The sequence below is a fragment of the Carassius carassius genome, chromosome 39, assembly GCF_963082965.1.
Source record: "Carassius carassius chromosome 39, fCarCar2.1, whole genome shotgun sequence".
Classification (NCBI taxonomy): Eukaryota; Metazoa; Chordata; class Actinopteri; order Cypriniformes; family Cyprinidae; genus Carassius; species Carassius carassius.
The window spans coordinates 2,309,931-2,326,328 of record NC_081793.1 but is presented as its reverse complement, the minus strand read 5'-3'; the positions used below and the strand labels follow the sequence as shown (position 1 = coordinate 2,326,328).

The window sequence follows — 16,398 nt, the reverse complement described above, 5'->3', positions numbered from 1 at the left end:
TTATCGTATTGTATCAGGCTTACAGTAACTGATCGATTAGATTATCTATGTACAGTATTACATTTCCTGTAAGCTTGGCTCTGAGATACTGTAGTACAGTACTGGACATTTGTCATCTGCCTGCTTGGACGCATTAATGGCGGTTTCTGCCGAGGATTGACATATCTTGCTGGTGTTAGCAGTGTAGCTGTGCTGTGCGCCTGCTGATTGCTCAGTCCGGTCTCTGACGCACACACTCACAGAAATCTGCGTCACCATAAGGATCCCACAGAGGAATGCTTTTCTCATAGATATACACACTCTAATATGACCAGCAAGCCCAAATTATTGCACTTATTAAAGCAGAATAGCTCAGTTTTTCATGTCCAGTCCTTGTTTTTTCTAAATGTTAACCTATTAATATATATATATATATATATATATATATATATATATATATATATATATATTATTTCCTAAATATGAACATATTTAAAAATGTATACTTCAATGTATACCTCAATGATACTAAGTTATTATTCTCTTACCTTCCCATCCCATCCCATAGCATCCCATCCCATCCCATAGCATCCCATCTCATCCCATCCCATCCCATCCCATAGCATCCCATCTCATCCCATCCCATCCCATCCCATAGCATCCCATCTCATCCCATCCCATAGCATCCCATCTCATCCCATCTCATCCCATCCCATCCCATCCCATCCCATAGCATCCCATCTCATCCCATCCCGTCCCATCCCATCCCATCCCGTCCCATCCCATCCCATCCCATAGCATCCCATCTCATCCCATCCCATAGCATCCCATCTCATCCCATCTCATCCCATCCCATCCCTTCCCATCCCTTCCCATCCCATCCCATCCCATCCCATAGCATCCCATCTCATCCCATCCCATCTCGTCCCATCCCGTCCCATCCCTTCCCATCCCATCCCATCCCATAGCATCCCATCTCATCCCATCCCATCCCGTCCCATCCCATCCCATCCCATCCCATCCCATCCCATCCTATCCCATCTCATCGCATCCCTTCTCATCCCTTCTCATCTCATCCCTTCCCATCCCATCCCTTCCCATCCCTTCCCATCCCTTCCCATCCCATCCCATTCCATTCCATTCCATCCCATCCCATCCCATCCCATCCCATCCCATCCCATACCTTCCAATGTTTTTAAGTCTCTTCCACTCACTAAAGCTGCATTTATTTGATATAAAATACAATATATCTATATATGAAACTAATATTGTAAAATATTATTACAATTGAAAATAAAAGTTTTAGTTTGTAATTTATTAAAAAATAAATAGCTTCAACCCACGGCTCAGACATGAAGAACAGAGTGTGGCAAAAGTGAAAAAGAAGCCCAATTCCACTTGAAAACTCTGCAACACTGTGACGGATGGTAATGTCAACATTGAACACAACAGCTTGACATTGTCTAATTTGGCATGGCCTCCCTGCTGCACTAATAGTAGTATGGCTTTCCTCTGTGTATACATATCCTTAAAAGTACAATTTTAGCTGGATTATTTGTGTCCCCTTCAAAAATTGCTCTACAGAAATGTTATGTTTATTGACCCCCTCAACTGTTAGCCGAAATTTACGCCCCTGCCTTCAGAATTCATTCTAATATGCTGATTTACTTCTCGAGAAACATTTCTGATTATCATCAGTGTTGAAAACAGCTGTGCCCTCTTTATAGTTGAAAAAGGTTTCAGATTATCCAAATGTCCTTCAGAGTAGAAATGATTCTTCTATGGCACTGCTGTGAAAAAAATATTTTTATTCTACCCCTGATTATATATGATTTGATTATACCCCTGAATATGCTGTCTGAGACCCTAAAACAGACCCCGTTCACCCTGCCTTGAATGTAGTGGATCCACATTCAGCCTGTCAGCACTCATGTCAGCTTCTCTCCTCTCCACCTCCACACACTCGTCCTTGTCTGCAGGGAGCAGATTGAAGAGCAACTCATTTGTGAAGAGGACCTGTTGCTGAGGCTGACAAGTCCATCACTGTCCTGTCACTGCCAGCAGCCCGTCTGTGCAGAGTTTCAGTAGGTGGCAGATCCAAAAAAATCTGCCTGATGGACGAGTCTGATGTGTTAGTTCTGCTCTGCTGTAGTCACTCGAGGTGAGCTGGATCATCGATAGTCATCTGTCCTGCTAGACTGCCAGAACCTTCTCTATAACTGCACAGAAGGCCATCTACTTATGAGGCATAATGAATTTTGAACTGGGTGCAATTTTCAATATTTAAAAAGATTTTGTTCACCAAATCAAGGCCACATGGTGTGACAATCATGCAATAAACAAACAAACAAATAAAATCATGTGTCCACAAAATCAAGGGAATGAGGTGTGAAAAACATAGAGAAGATAAATAAGCACAAAATGTTGATATTAAAAAAAGAAATTGTCCATCAAATCCAAGACATGTGGTGTGACAAACATTCAACAAACAAACAAACAAATAAATTAAACAACCACCACATTCAAAACCGTGAAGTGTGAAAAACGTAGAAAATAAATAAACACAAAATACTAATATTTAAAAAGATGTTGTCCACCAAATCAAGGCCAACTGGTGTGACAAACATACAATAAACAAATAAATAAATAAAAACGTGTCCGCCAAATCAAAGCCATGAGGTGTGACAAACATGCAATAAAAAATTATAGTTAAAATATTATATACATATTAAATAATATTTTTTTTAACTATGTCCACCAATTCAAAGACATGTAGTGTGGCAGATATGCAAGAAAGAATGTTTGTCAAAGAAAAGTATATATGTTAAAAATAAAAGCAGTGAACTGGTTTAAATAGATGATTCATATTTTAGAAACTTTTGTTCGCCAAATAAAGTAATCTAGTGTGACAAACATGCAAAATAAACAAATAAATAAATCACAAAAACAAACAATATATTAAACAGTATATTGCTGGTTAGATGATTTGAAACTACTTCACAAACTTTGTGATAAGTAGATGCAAAAATACAAAAACCTTAACTATTGTGTGATTATAGCTGTAATTGTTGCACGTCAGATCTTTAATTGTAGTTTCCTGAAACTCCAAACGATTCATTCTAATGTGCCATTGTTTAATGTCTGGAAATATAATTAGTGCAGATGAAAAAATAAAATAAATGTTATAAAAACAGATGTATTCAGCTCCTGTGCTGAAAAAGCCCCAAGATTTCGCAGATGTAACACACAGGACGCAATTATAACTAGAGCACAATTGCCTTCTAATTGGCCTCTACCTGTGAATAATTAAAATAGCTGTCGCTTTCCTGGATAAAACACCCACTGTTCAGGGATTATTCAGCCTGTGAATCTGAAAGACAGCTGTGAGAGAAAATAAATGAACACTCAAAAAAAATAAAGTAGAGATGAAGTGAAACAAAAAGTGTACAGGATAAATATTATATATCAAAGCACTGAGACACTGCTGAAGAAATGCCTCATATTTGTTTCTGAACAAGGACACTTGTCAAACAGCCTGTAGAGTTCAATCATCACTTTGAAGAAGCTACAGAATGTGGTATTTGAGAAAGGAGTCTTTATATAATGAATTTAATTCACCCTAGTAGCATGTGATTCCAAACAAAGGAATAGTTCACCCAAAAATGAAAATTCACTCACCCTCAGGCCATCCAAGATGTAGATGAGTTTGTTTCTTCATCAGATGCTCTGCAGTGAATGGGTGCCGTCAGAATTAGATTACTTGTGCAATATTGTGATGTTTTTCTCAGCTGTTTGGACTCACCCATTCTCTGCAGCATCCACTGGTGAACAAGTGATGTAATGCTACATTTCTCCAAATCTGATGAAGAAACAAACACAACTACTTCTTGGATGGTCTGAGGGTGTGTAAACCCCCAAATATTGATTTCTGATTTTGATTCTCTGCACTTATTTTATTGACTTATTAATTTTGTTGAGACAAGAGCTGTTGAAGAGGAAAGTGTGTGTGTGTGTGTGTGTGTGTGTTTGCAGGACATCTATTTCAGATATATGTTAAATACTATGACATATAGAGCTTTAAAGACATATATTCAAAATAACAGAATTTCACTGTAGGATCTATAATAATGTATAATGAAAAAAAATGCCTGAACACTTTAAGCACTGTATTAATGCATACTTCTACAGAAAGCTTCATATTCTGTAAATGTGCTTTCATAAATGGGAAGATGTGTGTGATGGATGAAAGGATGACTAAAGTGAATTTAGATATATGTGCTCTTCTCTTAACAGATGTCTGTTATAGCTTTATCACTGATGATTCACTCAAGTGCATCTGTTCACTTTAAAGTGAGAGTGCTCAATAACACTTTCTGTTGTTCAGCACTGACACACCGGTGATATGGACAGAATACAGTCAGTCATTTCAGTGAAGCTGTTATAAGTTATTAAATTATTGTCTGTGTGTTGCATTGACAGCCTTGAGTTAGCATTAGACATCTTGATGCATCTTTTCTGTCCTGAACGATAAATACATTTTTGAATCACAAGAGCTTTTATTTTTTTCTCTCCCAGCAAAATGTTAAGTTAATTTAAAAGTATCAGTAAAGACGTAAACAAAACATTTATTTTTTCATAAATCCTTTATATTCTAAAAATAAGTATGTTGTTTTTAGAAAAATATTAAGCAGAACAAGCTTTATTAATATTATGAATGAATAAATGTTTCTTGAGTAGTAAATCATGATATTTTCATGATTTCTGAAGATCATGTGACTCTGAAGACTGGAGGAATGATGCTGAAAATACAGCTTTGATCACAGGAATACATTTATTTTAAAAATAAGATGTTTTAAATCACTGTTTTACTGTTTGTTTTTTGTTGTTGTTGTTGATTAAATCAATGCAGCCTCTGTGAGCAGAAAAGACGTATTTCAAAAGCATAAAAAGCCTTTCCAAAACCAATATTTAGAACGGTAGTGTATATTAAGGAAATACTTAAACATGAATTGTCATTCTAATTACATTTTCTCATGCAATGTTGTCATACTGGTATAATATTTTCAGTACTTGGAAGGGTTTGTATGACATTAGTAAAAAAAAAAAAAAAAAAAAAAAAATATATATATATATATATATATATATATATATATATATATACAGTATATTAATTGATAAAAGGCCATTTTACTAGTGGTTGCAAACAATTTGTCCGAATTGTTATAAAGGAAACCAAATTAATCTGCTAAATTCAAAAAAGCTTTCATAATTTATTAAATCATATTTTTTTTATTTACATTTTTTTTTTTTTGAAGCAGCGCATCTGAATATGCAAACCAATTGCTGATTTGTGCAGACGGCAGGACACCTGTTACATATTACACTTATTAGAACTTAAATACACTTAAAGAACACTTATTTTAAATTTTATTTTTTTATTAAATTTAATTTTTTTTAAATAGCCTGATGTGCTTGTATAATAAAAAAGTAAATTTTTACACCCCCAAAAAATTTATATAAAGTTTATATGAAAATGTAGCCATGTGCAGTAATATTGACAACTGAGAATGTGATGCATCATGATATTGAGTTCATAATGATAATCGTAATTGAATTGAATTGTGAAACCAGTGAAGAATCACAACCCTACATTTTTTAGATGGCAGTACTGCAGGTTCCAACCATAAACAAAAAACATATAACTGCAATTTTGTTTAAGATGTAAAGTTGTATTTGCAGGGCAAAGGAATTAATTGGGGGAAAATGTAGATCAAGAATCGTTTTGAAATCAGATTGTGAAGTGCCTGAAGATTCCCACCCCTCACAGACTGTATGACAACATTGTGATGCATTGATGCATCGTTAATCGAATCGAATCATGGGCCTTCGAATCATAACCGAATCCAATTGTGAGATAGATTCCCACCCCTAATACACTCTGGTACAATTTAGTATCTCTGGTGAATTGCATCAGTAGAAATTGTATATTTACATAATCTTCATTGCATAATGCCAGAGAGAAAATTGCACTGGAAAACTCTGCTAACTTTTCTAGATGATGAAGATTTTGATGATGATGATGGCCAGTGGGAAGAAACTGTCCTTGTTCCTGCATGTTGTGTTATCTGTGTGTGTGTGTCTTATGACTTTATTCCTATGCTTATACTCAGTCTGGAGGTGTGTAAGTCCTGGACGGAGGGCAGAAGTGCACCAGTTATCCTCTCAGCAGCCCTGACTATCTGTTGAATACTTTTAATGCCTGATTTAGTGGCCGAACTAAACCAGACGGTTATAGAAGTGAATAGGACAGATTCACTGATGACTGTTTGTGCAGGCTGAACCAGACAGCCGGTGATCTACAGATTGGGAAGGGCACAGAGAGCTGGCTTGTTTAGGTTTAAAAATGATCAGAGATGATGATGTTGAAGTCTATAGATTCTTGCATAAGAGCCTTGCATTATCTTATATGAATATAGCTGCAAGCAGCAAAAGGTGGAGTCCAAACAGAACAGAAAGAAGTAGGATATTAAATTCACAGATGTAACATAACTTATCGCCTTGCAAAGACAATATAGAACTAGAAATTATATCAAAAGACAATATATAGAATTTCAAAGCAGTACAGTTCACATTCTTTGGCTTAAAGAGACAGTTCACACAAAAATGAAAGTTCTGTCAGCATTTACTCTCACACATGTTTTTTGTAAATAAATTAAAATCAATGGTGTCCAGTGTTATTTTGGACCTGATTGGGAGATTCAGCTGTTCAGCCAGCGGTCCGTGACGTCTGAGACTGAGACCAGGTCAGCACTGGCCTACATTGCACATGTATGCACTGGTACAGTGCTTGACCCTCAGGCAGCTAATATTCACATATCGATTAGGCTTAGTTCTGCACCCTGATGATCACAGTGTTTAGTTTATTTATTTTTTGCATCAAATGCGTAAAATTCATTTTAATTTAATTTCCACAGTTCAGACCTTCATTTGTAATTCCTGTACAGATTAAACCACTTCAGAATTCAAGGAAGATTAAAAAAAGGCACATTTTGTGCCAATCTAAGCATCCAACTCAATGCTTTTGTTTACCTTTTTTTCCGCCACAGATCAAGATCTATAAAGAGGTCTGTTCTGCAGAGATGAATTTAATCCTCATTGACGTGCCGTACTCTTGTCCTAATAGGCCAGACCGGCCTCTCCAGCCCCCCGAGGCCTAAAGTAATTGATCCTGATATCGTTAGCTCCATGCTAATCCATCATTGAACAACTCATTTACAGTAGAGCCACTGTATTCTCTCTCCTCTCATACCCACAAAAGTAGAGCACTCCAGAACAGCATGATTATTTCCCTGCACAGTGCTTCTCATTCCTGCAGCACTGTCCATTTCCATCATCGCTCGCTGGATTAACTTTAGGCTTTATTATGGGGAAGATAAAAACATGGAAGCTTCCCTCAGTTTCACACATGGCCACCGTGCGGGGCCAGTCGCGGTCCCGGCAAAAGAGAGTAGAGGGTCTGTGTGCAAGCACTCTTTTAGGAGTCCTGCACACTAAAACCTGGTTACTGGATGCCCAGTTGGTGTATCTGCTGGAACGGACTCAAGCAGGACCCACTCCTCCTCCTCGTGCTCAATCGCTCTGCTCTTTCTCTCGCACCTCTTCTGCAGATGGCGGGAACGAGGAGACCATAGACCTGCAGAGCTCCAGCTTGGATCCCCTTCACAACTTCACTGGCCAAGGTAAGCTCTGATTGAAATAGTTGTGCATAAAGTACAACTTAGCCCAGTAACTGCTTATGCATTGCTAAATATAATTCAGTTGCATCATCAGAAGGCTCTTAGCCTCTTTATCTCTAGCATTCCGGATCCTTGGAGCTATTTAACGTGAGAAAGAGAGAGAAGTCAGGAGTCAAGATAAGTTGAAAGCATTAGAATCAGTCAATACCGGACGGCGAAAACGAATCAGTTATAACATTGTTAACTCCTCTGATATGCCGAATGTTCAAATTATACGGTTGTAAAAATAAAAACCACAGCATCAAACACTGATTGGGACTTTGCAACGAATGCAAAAATGTCAGGGGATTATGATCAGAGTATACCAACACCTCTGTGCCTCCTCCTAAATAAACATCATAGTGTTGGAGCGCCCAAATCAAGGTTAAAGCTTCTTTTTCGATCACAGGATAATTTCTCTAATGTTTATTACATATTTGATAAAAGAAGTATACAGGGGCACTATATTCCACTCTCGTCTGTTTGCAACAAAACGGCGCTGGTTCTTGTCTTGTCTTGACTTGCATTGACCTGGATTTTAAAAGGTCGATCAAACGTGGGCGATGTAAGGACCGGAGCTGTCACTAACAACATTTTCACATTGTCAAAAGCCCTTTGACAGTTAAGAGCCCGCTCAAACTTTGTAGACCCTTTTAACAAATCAATCAACGGCGAAACAACTGTAGAAAAATCTGGACAAGAACTTTGGTAATAACTAACTAGATCTAGAAAACACATTAACTCTTTTTTAGTAGATTGAGGAGGAAATCTTTCAATAGCCGACGTATTTTTCCAAATCAAACTAATGTTCTTTAACTACTTTATCCGTCTTCAAAATGTATTTATTTTGATCAAATGATAAACCTACAATTGGACTTTGACAACAAATTTGATAAGGTCTCAGACGGAGCTTTAGTAAAGTCTTCAACAGATGCCATTCTTGCATTCAATTAACAAAAAAACCCCAAATCATGTAAATTCATAGGCAAGAATTATAACTATAGTCAAGATAATAATAATAATCATAATAATAAGTATTTGTACATACTGCTCTTAAATTTGGTTGTCAATCTACCTTTTGGTGCTTCATCGTGTTCTGTACACACACAGTTCAGTAAATTACGGGAGTAACAACCGTATTATCTCCTGAAAGTTTCAGGTAGTGACACCCGCATGTACAGAAATTCTATGGAAACTAAACAACTAGTTCATTAGTGTTGCCAGATCTTGCTATAAAAAAAGAAAAACAACAGATAAGAACAAGCCCAGAATAAACTCAAATCCAAATGTGATGTCTTGGAAATGAGCTACATATCAACATTTAGCGAAATGCACCTGCCTGCTTTACTAATTCAATAAATCTGATTGTTTTATGAGCCAAGGCCAAAGATGCTTAGTAAGCATTGCTTATAATAAATGGACATGGCAACCCTTCAAAGCCGGCTCTGCAAAGTAGCCTTCAAAACATAAACAAAACATGACGACTCTGGCGAAGGAGGTATATATAAAATTGCCGACCAACTAAGTTTTTGGTTGCTGTAATATTATTTTGGTTAAAAATAGCAGATTCCAAAAAACAAAAGACAGCTAAATTTGACTGAGTTCTGTTCCCGTACACACACACACAATTTTGAGAATTCACTCCTTTATTTAAATGCGGTTGTCACTCCTGAAACTTCACGGTGTGTGGCCAACAATGTGTGTTTTTAAGCATTTTATTCAAGTAGTCTATTGTTATAATTAATGATGTACGTTCTTTATCTCATGTGTCCTCCAATCCTGTAGGTGGCAGTATAGACAGTGACTGTGCCTTTGAGGGGGATTATGCTGTGCCTCCACTTTCCATGGCTGAGGGGCTGCAGCACATCCGAATGATGGAGGGAGTGTCCCGATCTCTGCCCTCATCGCCTCTGCTCACCCACCAGACCTCCAGCTCAAGACCACCATCTGTCAGGAAGATCTTCAGCACAGACACAGGTACTGAACTCTCTCAGTCATGACGCCAACAAAGATAATACCATCACATACATTTCAAAGAACATTCAAAATCTATCAAACAACTTCTGAAATATTTTGCTTGAGAAGATGTTTTTGTTGTTCTTAATGTGTTTACATTTTTGCTCTTAAATTTACATTTAAATGTTATGCATTTTCAAATGTGCGCTTTGGGTGTCCAAATACGTTTAGGGCCCCTAGTTAGTGTTGGATGTGTCCACTAGGGTGTGCCACCCTCATATTCCAGTTAAAGCTTGAACAAATACATGTTTAAGCATCAAAATGTCATCTTAATCAATGTGTGTATTTTGTGTGTTAGTTTGCAATTATTTACCAGATATGAAAGTGTCTGAATTTTGGTTTGGACAAAAAAAATAAGAGAGTTGTCATTATATCATGACTCTTACAGTCTTATTAAGAAGAGCATGTCCTTGCACTTTTGTCTGCTGTGAAATCAAGTGCATTGTGGGAGTTTTGCTGAAAAGGACAGCGGTGTTGTTGATATGAGTCACTCATTGGTTCTGCTTTTGCTCTTTGTGATGTTAATGTCCCCTACTGCACTGATTCAGGGTTCAGTTTCATCCAGATTGGATGATTCGTTTCAGAGTTTGGACTTTGTGCTTTATAGTTTACAGAAAACAAAATGGCAGCAGCTTCATTCATATAAAGAGAGGGGAAATGAGATAAATAGTGCTCTCATGCCCGAGCCAACAAACCATAACATATTTTAATAACCTTAAGAGTTTAATTCCAGTAAGTGATCTTAAAGATGAATGGTTAGAGAGTCATCTAAACCTTGTTTAGGAGCAGCAGAAAAGTTTTCTTTTTTACCAATTTGGAGGTCTTCTTTTTCTTTCGCCCCCAGCATTAATCGCTGTGGGTTTTTGCCAGCTGATTTGTTATTCTCCAGTGTAAGCAGAGTTGTGGAGCTTCTCATCTCTGATAATGAAAGTCAGGCCTCTTTATGAGCGCCGTTTCATCCCATTTTTCATCCATTTTCTGCATATTCATGAGAACTTAATAAGGTGTTGCTTTTGCATTTGAGAACTGTCCTGTTATATTGGAGCGGAAACATACCACGGACTAAGAATTAAACAATTCACTGCAGTTATATGTTCAGTCAAAATAATACATTATAAAATGAATGATCTTTTATATACAAGGATAGATTTGCATCTATTCCACTTTTTCAAATGGTTCCAAGACTTTGTAAGGGAAGATGGCTCTTTTATATATATTTATTTTGATAATATTATTTATAATATAATATTTCATATTTTTGTCCAATGTTTTTTCCTCGAATTCCATCCATTCTCTTCCTGCCAGCTTTCCCCACTATTTTGTTTCCCCTTGGTCAACAGTGGCAAAAGTGCTGGGAAATATTCAAGACATTTCTATTTTTGTACACATAATCAAAGTGTGTCTGTGCATATTTATCCACTTTCCCATATAAGCCATTACATGGCATATATGAGTTAAACACTAATGGCAGTAAAAACAAATGTTATACCTTTTCTCACAGATTATGATTTGAAGAGCAGATTATTGATTTATAAAGACTAGAGGTGTAACGGTACATAGAAGTTTGATACAAGTTCGGTACAACAGAAAATTTATTTTTTGACAGTAGTCAACAAAAACAGCAGACAGACTGACTGAAATGCAGATTCACTCTCTGACAGCAGGTGGCGCTTATGGAACAGCAGCGATATAGAGTTTCCTTGGTTAGCACTGTTAACTAAGCAGCTGCACTTATAAACATTACTTTGATATGCATTATATGGAGGCAAGAGGAAAAGAAAATGCCATTGATGCTGTACATTTCCTTGTGGGTTCTGTTTTATCTAAAACTCAGTCCTTTACCTTGGTTATTGATAATTGCCCAGACAGTTTTTCTACCCAAGTGAAAAGTCTGGGTGTTATACCGGATGGTTTGCTTTCGTTTGGTTCTCATATTAGTAATATTTCCCGTTCTGCATTTTTTTTCCCTCTACACAACATTGCTAGGCTTCATTCTTCCCTATTTCCAACATAGCACTGAAGTGCTTATCCATCCATTGGTTATATCTCAAATTGATTTTTGTAATGATCCTGTTCACGCTACTAAAAAGCTCCAAAACTATATATCGTTTGAAATTCTTAATAAAATCTGAATGAAGATTTTGAATGCTGAGACTTAGTTTTCTGCTGTGTCGTGTCTGTCAGCTCGTTGTCTGTGTCCTCGCTGCTCTGCGATGTTTTCGCGAAAATGAACCTGTGTGGCGAGAGCGCGTGCACGAGAGGCTGGAAATAGACGCAATGAAGCGCGATGCGGAACACTAGACCAGACGCGTCGCATCCTTGATTTCGTGGCTAAAATAAATGCTTCTTTTAGTACGATTAAACAAAGAAAATGAAATAGTAGCATAGTAATTATTGGGGTTGCACCCGGGGTGGCCTATCGGATGGCACTGGACACCCCTCTGGCTCCGCCACTGCTCATAGTTCACTGAAAAGGTTTGTACTGTAAATATGATTGACTATTAAAGGTGGGATATTTTTTCCTATTGAAAGAGAGATCTGACATCATAGCTCACTATCAGCAGTTATTTTATCTATGTTCGTAACATTTCTTACAGATTATTGCTCGGTGTAAGAGATAAATAAAGATCAGATAAAGATAAATTAGCACAGTACCAGTACGCGAGATTGTGTGTGTGAATTAGTCATACCGTCTCTATATTATTGTGAAGCTGTGGGTTGTAAATAGCCTAGTTTCTTCAAAAGTAGAAAAATATGCTATAATAAGTCTTGAGATTCTAAGCTACTTTAGTGATAAATCACAGGACAGCACTGACAACTAGTTTCTGTGTTCCTGTGCGTGAACATGGGAGCTCGAAATAAGAATACACATCCGATCGTCTAATCGCTTGAATGTCCAAACCATAAAACAAATACAACTGACAAAGTTTAGTGAAGACACAAGGCCATCACTATGTGTTGAACTGGCGTTCACCTCCGTGTTTTGCTTTTATGCCACTGACTGGACGGAGCAGAGTCACGTGGCTACACACGCGCTAGTATGCTTTTAAGGGTCAAGTATTAACATGATTAAAAAAACGAAATAACCGACATGGGAAAATTATGTCGGTTAGAGGTTCTGAATTTCGGTTTTGATTACTTTTCGATTAATCGTCCAGCCCTATCTGACACATTGAGTTGTGGTTTTGAGTCTAGCTCGCAACTTTCTCTAATCCGTTTTCCCCCTTTTCTCCACTCATAATCTCATATCTGGTGTCTGTTATCGTATCAATAAAGGTGACCCCTCCCATCCTCTTCACTCGCCTCTTTCTTTTGTTCTCCTTCTTATTTGCCTCATTCCATTTGTCGGGTGATTACCTACTGGTGAAGAAAAGGAGAAAACGGCAGATTGTCTCCATCTCTTTACCTTCACATTTGAACAGAGCCCAGCAAGAGAGCAGTGACCTTTTTAACCAATCAATCAGATCCTGATTTAAGCCTCCCGGTTTGAGGCGGGGGGTCCGATGCATCCCTCCTCCATCAGTTCAGCCTCAGCGAGTAGTGAAAGTGTGACAACCAGCAGTTCTTGATTGAAAATGCCACGAGGTCTTTGTTTTTTGCGGACTGAATTCTGTTTCTCTCAGGTGCACAGCTGCGACGTCAATTAATTTGACGTAGAAGCTTGCAGGGAGGCACTTAATTCACCTCTGAGCATAACAAAGTCTGATATATAGCACCCGATGTGGCTTAGCTGATTTATTGAAGATTTCATGAAGCTGTATGTGTGGTCTGTTGAGACCGGGTTGTCATTTAGTATTGCGGTATAAGAAATAAGGGCCGCAGTGCATTTGAGAGACAACTTGTTGATTCCTCAAAATGCACTTAACGTCAAAATTATAAATGTGGATAATGGGATATGATGTCATACTCTTGAGATTCTTTTTTTTATATAAATAATAAGTACCAAATAAAACATGTAAGGATATAACATTTACTCCAATATTCCACAATGCAGCTTTGAAATATATATACACATTTATATATATTGTGTTACTTGAGCCACAGGCACATTTTGTCAATTTCATTCTGATTTACATCCATCTGATTTAATTCAATGGATTCTGACTCACTGTGTAGGAAATTCTTTCTCTGCTAATGCTGTAAATTATACTGAATTTCAGATGGGTAACTCATCTTTCTGAGCTCATAAGAGCCACTTGTTTTGGGAATTGGGCTACACGGTCACGCTGTATTTTGTGATTCACTGAAAAGAATAAGCTCATAGAAGTCATCAGAAATTCAAACTGAGCCAGTTGCATCATATGTTTTAGATTCACAGGAAAGAATAAGCTCATAAGAGTCATCAAAAATCAAACTGCACTGATTGTACTGGATATTTTCGAATCACTCAAAAGAACTGACTCAAAGTTATTTGTTTGTCAATTTGGCTGTACTGGATTCATTGTATATATGTTTTTATTGGATAGCACTCAGTACAAACTGAACTCATATTCATAACACAGATAAAATATGAATATATAGCATTTATTTTCCTTACTATGCATGCTGCATTTTATTATTATCCATTAATGATTGTTTTTATTATTTCCTGCTCTCCGTGACCCAGTCAGAACTGATCTTTGACTCTTTTTTTGAGAAGCATTGCTGTAGCGTGACCACCAATGTTGCTGATTTCCACCAATTGAATAACATGATTCACTTCTCTGAAGATCAAGCCTCACGTCACCCTCCTATTCCAATCCCAAATTAACTACCACAATCAATAGCCTTACTGCTATCCCTATAGATCTCTAAGGAAAGGGGCAAAATTACATTTTCCCTCAATGCCAATTAATTGGCCTGATGAAATGATGCCTCCTCCTCTGCTGTTGATCTGCGTCCACTTTTCCTCTTCAATCCATACCACAATTACAATGCAATGATTAGCTCTTTTTTCGACTCTCATTAACTCCTCTTGAGAGCAACTGGTTCCTCCGTGCATCCATGAAGAAACATTATACTAAAATAGATTAGCCTGAAATCCCTCTCAGGTGGTCGGGTGAGACACGTTGCAGTTTACACCTCGTAGTAACTTGCGTCTCCTGTGACCGAGAACAAACCTCAAGAGCAAACACGTTTGTAGCACAATTCTCAGTTATTTTAGTCTAGTTTCTGGATTATGTGGACTTCAGCTTTACATGACTGACTACGAGTAGAGGGACCTTTTGTTTTCTGAAAAAAACAAAACAAGACAACAAGACATTTATTTTCCTACCGATGATTTAAAGATTAAAAGATAAACATGTTAGTATTTTTCTCACACTCTTGATTGATCAGCTGGGGTATTGATTACAGTTGGGTTTGTTTTGTGCGGTTTTTGAAGCATCAACTTTAAAGGTCCCATCCACTTGGACTCACAGATGTGAAATATTTAAATAAAAAAGCATGAGGGTGAGTAAATGTAAGAGAATTTTCAGTTTTGGTTGAACTATCCTTTTAAAAGCAGGAGTAAACGAGGTCAGCTCAGAAACGACCTCACAAACGTCTAACTTGAAAGCTTGTCTTTTTTCACTTCATCTCCTTTGGCTTCTTCAAAATCGCTTGCCAATTACAACCCCGTCCTCCAGCTCCCCTCCACATCCTCCCGCAGCCAGTCATTTGTTCAGATAAATGGAAATGTGACATTTATGGCTGGAATTCTGCTCAGGTGAAGAGGAACTGGAGTGAGAATGAGTCTAAATGATAAAAAGATGACTGATAAATGAAGAAGTTGAATGAGGAAGAGCTCATAAAAGGAGAAAAATGCAGGCACTGCTGAAGGAAGAAGCAGCAGCGTTGTTTTTAATGCCATTAGGTAGTGATTCATTATACACTTAATAATAAAAGTTCTAAAGGTTTTTTTTTTTTTGTAGCAGTGATACAAAAACATTTTTGGTTCAACACAGAACCATTCAGTGATCAGTTTCTAAAAGTATTTTTTTTTCTGAGTGAAGAACATTTAGAGAATCTTTTTTTTTTTTTTTTTTGCAATGGAAAGTTTCCCTGGATGTTAAAAGTTCTTCATGGAGCTGTCAATATATGTTGTTGTAAATTATTATATTGTGATGCTGAAATTGATGTGGCATTGCGTCTCCAGGTCCCTGTGGATGCTCAATCATACAATCCATTATTTTAAATGGAGGCAGTTGCATCTGTATAATTTGACCCAGTGAAATGCAATTCAGCTTTACTCAATCACAATTGACTTTGTCCTTAAATTTGGGGGAAAATAACAGTTGTAATGCAGTGCAGCATACAGTGTGCTCTCCATAACATACAGTGCATGTGAAGTGAAGTGTTTATCATGCAGGGCTAGTGCATGACATTCAGAGGACAGAGAGACATCGAGTGATATTAAACCCATAAATCTATGTCCAGTTTACCAGAACAAATACAATGCAGAGAGTGAAATCAAGGCTGCCGGAAAGTTAGATAGATTTTGGCCAGAATGCAAATTAGCATTCAAGTCACATTTTGGCCATGCTGCACTGTTTGTTTGAATCTCTGATGCGTTCAGGCTCCTTGATCTTAGATATTTTATGTCTTTATTCAAGAGCATCCAGCGCTGGCAACAACAAGACCATGAGTTTGTGTCCTGGGAAACGACAGA

At 37.4% G+C, this 16,398-nt stretch overlaps 1 protein-coding gene across 3 annotated transcripts in view; it reads left to right on the top strand.

Annotated features, from left to right (window-relative positions):
- The window catches only part of tanc2b (tetratricopeptide repeat, ankyrin repeat and coiled-coil containing 2b), a 136,681-nt gene that overhangs the window by 47,687 nt on the left and 72,596 nt on the right, over nucleotides 1–16,398 (top strand). For all 3 annotated transcript variants that reach the window (XM_059530393.1, XM_059530394.1, XM_059530395.1), the window contains exons 3-4: nucleotides 7,647–7,718; nucleotides 9,540–9,731. In XM_059530393.1, coding sequence (XP_059386376.1) covers nucleotides 7,647–7,718; nucleotides 9,540–9,731 — 264 coding nt within the window. The remainder of the gene's footprint in view (nucleotides 1–7,646; nucleotides 7,719–9,539; nucleotides 9,732–16,398) is intronic.